This window comes from Uranotaenia lowii, unplaced genomic scaffold (genome assembly GCF_029784155.1).
Source record: "Uranotaenia lowii strain MFRU-FL unplaced genomic scaffold, ASM2978415v1 HiC_scaffold_1231, whole genome shotgun sequence".
Classification (NCBI taxonomy): Eukaryota; Metazoa; Arthropoda; class Insecta; order Diptera; family Culicidae; genus Uranotaenia; species Uranotaenia lowii.
The window spans coordinates 1-5,031 of record NW_026597224.1 but is presented as its reverse complement, the minus strand read 5'-3'; the positions used below and the strand labels follow the sequence as shown (position 1 = coordinate 5,031).

At 35.5% G+C, this 5,031-nt stretch overlaps 1 protein-coding gene across 1 annotated transcript; it reads left to right on the top strand.

The window, feature by feature from the left end:
• The first annotated feature begins 1,033 nt into the window (after positions 1–1,033).
• Positions 1,034–2,185, top strand: LOC129759223 (uncharacterized protein DDB_G0283357-like). Its single transcript, XM_055756628.1, has one exon. The coding sequence runs from the start codon at positions 1,034–1,036 to the stop codon at positions 2,183–2,185; it is 1,152 nt and encodes a 383-aa protein (XP_055612603.1).
• The last annotated feature ends 2,846 nt before the right edge of the window (positions 2,186–5,031 follow it).

Genomic DNA, 5,031 nt, shown 5'->3' with positions numbered 1-5,031 from the left:
CCGTTCAACTTTTCACTTTTCTTTAAAAATGTTTCATTATGAAGCTAGAAATAACTTACATTCGAATTTTTTTGTCTAGATGTTCGAATTCAACAGAATTAGAATAAATTACTGTCTTAACTGATTCGCTAATGACTGCAGAAAAAAATGGCATCTGGCAAAAAGATTTGTTTCTATTTTTTTTTTACCTCAAAATGGAAAGTAAGTTTATTTCTAGTATGGCAAGTGAAAAATACTTAGTGTAGGTATCAAAAAATGTGAAACATAGGAATTTTCGTTGTTGATTTTTGGAAAAAAAAAACGAATAAAGACCATTGGGCCTCGCACGTTATAATCAGTAGGTACTGATCGATTGCCGATGTCCCTCAGAAATTCATCATCGTTTTCGTTGTCTGTTCTATTCCCTTTTACTTCGAAGTACTGTACTAAGACTCATATTTAGAAGCTTTTTGAACGGCAGGTTCATACATGCCTGGTGATTTCCAGTAGTAGAATAAAAACATGACCTCTAGAAGGGCGCTAGATATGGATTCAAGATTTACAATCATTTGTCTTTTTTCTGTAATTTCTAACTCCAATAATTTGTATTTAAAAGTTCTACTTAAAATGTATACACATTTTCCAATAGTTTTAAACCTTTCTTTTAAAAAAATTACTCGCTTTTTTCAAAAACTAGTGCTGAGAAGAGATTTCTTGTTTTGTAATGTATTGTACGTTTGGTTCAAATTAACACATCTACTTTTTGTGAATTTATTTTAGAACTATTACAAACTTTCAACTAATCTAAGTTATTCTACACTTACTGTCATAAAGTTTTGAGCAAAAAATTAAAACAAATGTATTCCAAGAAATGTGGATGGATTTAAACTAGGAAAAAAATTTAAATAATATCTGAGCTGAGTAATTTTATAATCGAAGGAATAAATGTTTCTTACAGTGTATTTTTATCCAGCATTCGCGTCTTCTGTGCATTTCTGATAAATACGTTAAACGAACTTTCTATTCCTTTTTTTTCAGACTTTCCCCCCTAAACATGCCAGACTACGCCGAGGTCGCCGGCTGCTCGTCATTCAAGAACCAACAGGAGCTACTGGACGGATCCCCTTCGTATGACAACTACGGCGCGTACGCTTCCACTACTCTGGTAGGCCGTTCAGGTGCCATCATGAACTCGCAACAGAAGCAGCAGCAGCAACAGCAGAATGGAGTCGGGATCATGTACAACACCACTGCCCTGCACCATCAGCAGCAGCAGCAGCAGCCGCAGAATCAGTTCGATGGGAAAAACGTCTACTCGGCTCCGACCACCGGCTGCCATTACAATAATTTCATAAATCAACATCAACAGCGACATCAGCAACAACTGCATCAACAGCAGCAGGAAGGTTCTTCTAAGAGGATTGGAGGGGGAACGTCCTACGGAGGCGGGGGCAGCATGAAGAGTCAGAAAATGAACATCATCGAAAACCGGATGGCGGATATGCTGCTGCTCAATGGCGGCAGTCAGAGTTCGGTTGTGTCTGGTGCTGCTGGGCTGATGGGTTCCAGTGGCAGCAATCTGAATGGGGCCAACAGCAGCACCAGTAATCTGCTTCCGCTCGGGTCCGGGTCTGGGACCTCGGCAAGCGTACCCCACACGCCACTCTTCGGCACTATCAAGCGCCAGTCAGCCTCGGCCAAGTACAACAAAATAGGCTACAATAAGGATAATAAACTCAATTTCGGCGATAATGGGCGCTCAACCGAGCAGCCTTTGTTCATCAAGTCCAAGTACGACGGGACCTGGTCCTCGGTTCCCAGTACGGCGGCCTCGTCCACCGGCAACATAAATATGATTAATAATTCGCCATATCACCAGCAACAGCCCTTGTTGGGTACCCATCATCATCAGCAGCATCATCAGTCCCATCATCATCATCCCTTTGGAGCACCCGGACCAAAAGGTCACGGAGGAAGTACCGGCAATATTTTGGACCCATCCCCGACGACGACGACGGCAATGACATCCGTTAGCGGCGGAAGCAGTGACCCATTGCAAACAAATAATTTAGATAATCAACAAATGCAGAACAGCAACAACAACATCCATGCTGCTAATCCCGGCCCGGGAAGTATTAACGGTTCTAGCAACGGAGGAAGTTCGCCGAGCTATTTGGCCAGCTTCGGCAAGACGGAGAATGTGTAAATTTGGACAGCCAGAGCTTTGCAACCGGATGGTGAGTATCGTTTTTGTCCAGTGCTGATTTATCAATTTGGGATCAATCCTTTTTAATACCAATAAATAAGCGTGGGTGGGCAGCATGCGGCACTAGTTGATAGGCTTAACCGTATACCAGTTGGTGGATAATGTGGTCAGAACAAAGATTAAGGCTCGTTGTTCAAACAAGTAATGAGTTAAACAAATTATCCACTGTCCAATTTATTGTCAGTGAGTGATAAAAATTATCATATTGTTGATGAAATAATGTCTTGAATAAATTGATACTTAATTATTTATCTGACCCGTTTTTACCCAAATTATAAATATGTAGTGACGTGCTGCATAGATGACTTGGAAGCTTTCTACAAAATTTTAATGTTTGAATGTCGTTGGAAAATTTATCAATATGCTGCTACTAAAAGTTCTTCCGTTTAACATTATCATTTTTAATCTGAGTATATAAATTGCAATTGAAAATAATATACGTTTCACCACCCTTCTGGAGAAAAAACTCAACTATGTATCTGTGTATATACAGTATGACCCATAAAAATGCGAAAATCTGTCATCAAGGTTCAAAAACTATTTTATTGATAGTAATATGATTCAGAAAGCTTTTTGCTTTTCTTACAGAAAGGTATAGTTATTTGAGAGATCATTAATTATGGCTCATAGATATACCTCCATAGGTACCTATCGAACCAGCTCGACGAGTTCTGACGATGGCTGTGTATTTGTGTGTATTAGAGTGAATTTTTGTACCCGCTATTCTCGAAGTTTTTTTCGAATCGGGGCTGTTTAATTAAATTGATTTTTATCGAAACAAACGGAATTTTTTACTTTTCAATTAAAAAAAAATTAACGGAAATAACAAAAAAAGATCACTCCAAAAAACGTCTTCATTTCCCTTTCTAGCAATTTTCAGCAATCACTACTCAGGATGATCAAAAATATGACGTCATATTTTTCATGACATCATAGGCACGATATGCGATATCCCGTATGTAAAAGAGAGAGGAGCCTACGACAAAATGACAATTTTTGCTAAAACCAACAAAATTGTAAGGTTTTGCTATAGATTGTTTCCAGTTAAGCTGTCAGCCGAACCGGATGCAAAAACTGGGGCTGAAGCCCCGTTTCATACTACAATGAATTGGATTGCATCAAGGAATATAATCCCTAAGTTAAATGGGTCAATAAGGGTGACTTGATTCTCACATCGTATGCTTTAATAGCGATTGTAAGTCTCATCTCTAACCCAACGCTAAATCGAAAGCACAGAATGCTCTGAGAAAGGGAAAAATACACGGAGACGTGGACGACGAAGACCATCTCATCTTTTCAGATCTGCCGTTCGTACTCAGGAAGTTTTTTCCTAAGCACGAACGACAGGGAAAAATTTAGTTTAGAGTTTAGATTTGTTAGGCAACTTTTGAAAAGTTTATGAAAGCGGCCATACATTTTTCCTAACTACAAAACGTCAAACATTTACCTGGCATCGCGGATTGAATTCAATCAGACAAATGCTACTCATTTGTCTTGAGCTCTGGCTAGTTTTTTCGTTCCCTTTTCTCTTTACCTCTCCAGATCTTTCGTTGCGCGATGCAACCTTTCGTTCGTTTCGAAAAACATGTTCAATACGATTGTTTGGTTATTGTTGATGTAGGTGTCTAGCATAGACGATGACAGGATTTGAGTCAATCCGAACTGTTTATTAGAGTTTTAAGCATTTTGGAAGCTTAAGAGAACAAGCATATAATTAAAAGGAATCTAACTCCTCATGTTATTTTTCAATAATTATTAATTATTTGTTTGTTTGCTATGTTATGTCACCTTATGTTATGAGATGGTGCATGCAAGACATACCGATGAACAAACATTAAATTTTTAACAAAAATGTAAGAAAAGTTTGCAAGCAGACATTTCAGAAGTGCAAAAATGTTAAAAAATACCAAATTTACAAAATTGTGAAAATTGAAAAAGTTAACTAAAATAACAGAATTGACTAATTTTAAGCAATTAACAGAATTGAGAATTAAAAAAAATTATTAAACCTTCAAAAATCACATAATTGTCTTAATGGTTGAATTGGTAAAAATGACAAAACTTGTAAAATTTAAAAATTTAACAAAATTTAAGACATTGAAAAAAAAATTGACAAATTCAACATTAACCCTTCGTTTCATAAAATACAAAAATGACAAAAATGACAAAAATGACAAAAATGACAAAAATGACAAAAATGACAAAAATGACAAAAATGACAAAAATGACAAAAATGACAAAAATGACAAAAATGACAAAAATGACAAAAATGACAAAAATGACAAAAATGACAAAAATGACAAAAATGACAAAAATGACAAAAATGACAAAAATGACAAAAATGACAAAAATGACAAAAATGACAAAAATGACAAAAATGACAAAAATGACAAAAATGACAAAAATGACAAAAATGACAAAAATGACAAAAATGACAAAAATGACAAAAATGACAAAAATGACAAAAATGACAAAAATGACAAAAATGACAAAAATGACAAAAATGACAAAAATGACAAAAATGACAAAAATGACAAAAATGACAAAAATGACAAAAATGACAAAAATGACAAAAATGACAAAAATGACAAAAATGACAAAAATGACAAAAATGACAAAAATGAAGAAAATGACAAAAATGACAAAAATGACAGAAATGACAAAAATGACAAAAATGACAAAAATGACAAAAATGACAAAAATGTCAAAAATGACAAAAATGACAAAAATGACAAAAATGATAAAAATGATAAAAATGACAAAAATGACAAAAATGACAAAAATGA

Bases quoted from the DNA above. Each gene is read 5' to 3' on its own strand.
- LOC129759223 (XM_055756628.1), top strand. From the start codon at position 1,034: ATGCCAGACTACGCCGAGGTCGCCGGCTGCTCGTCATTCAAGAACCAA.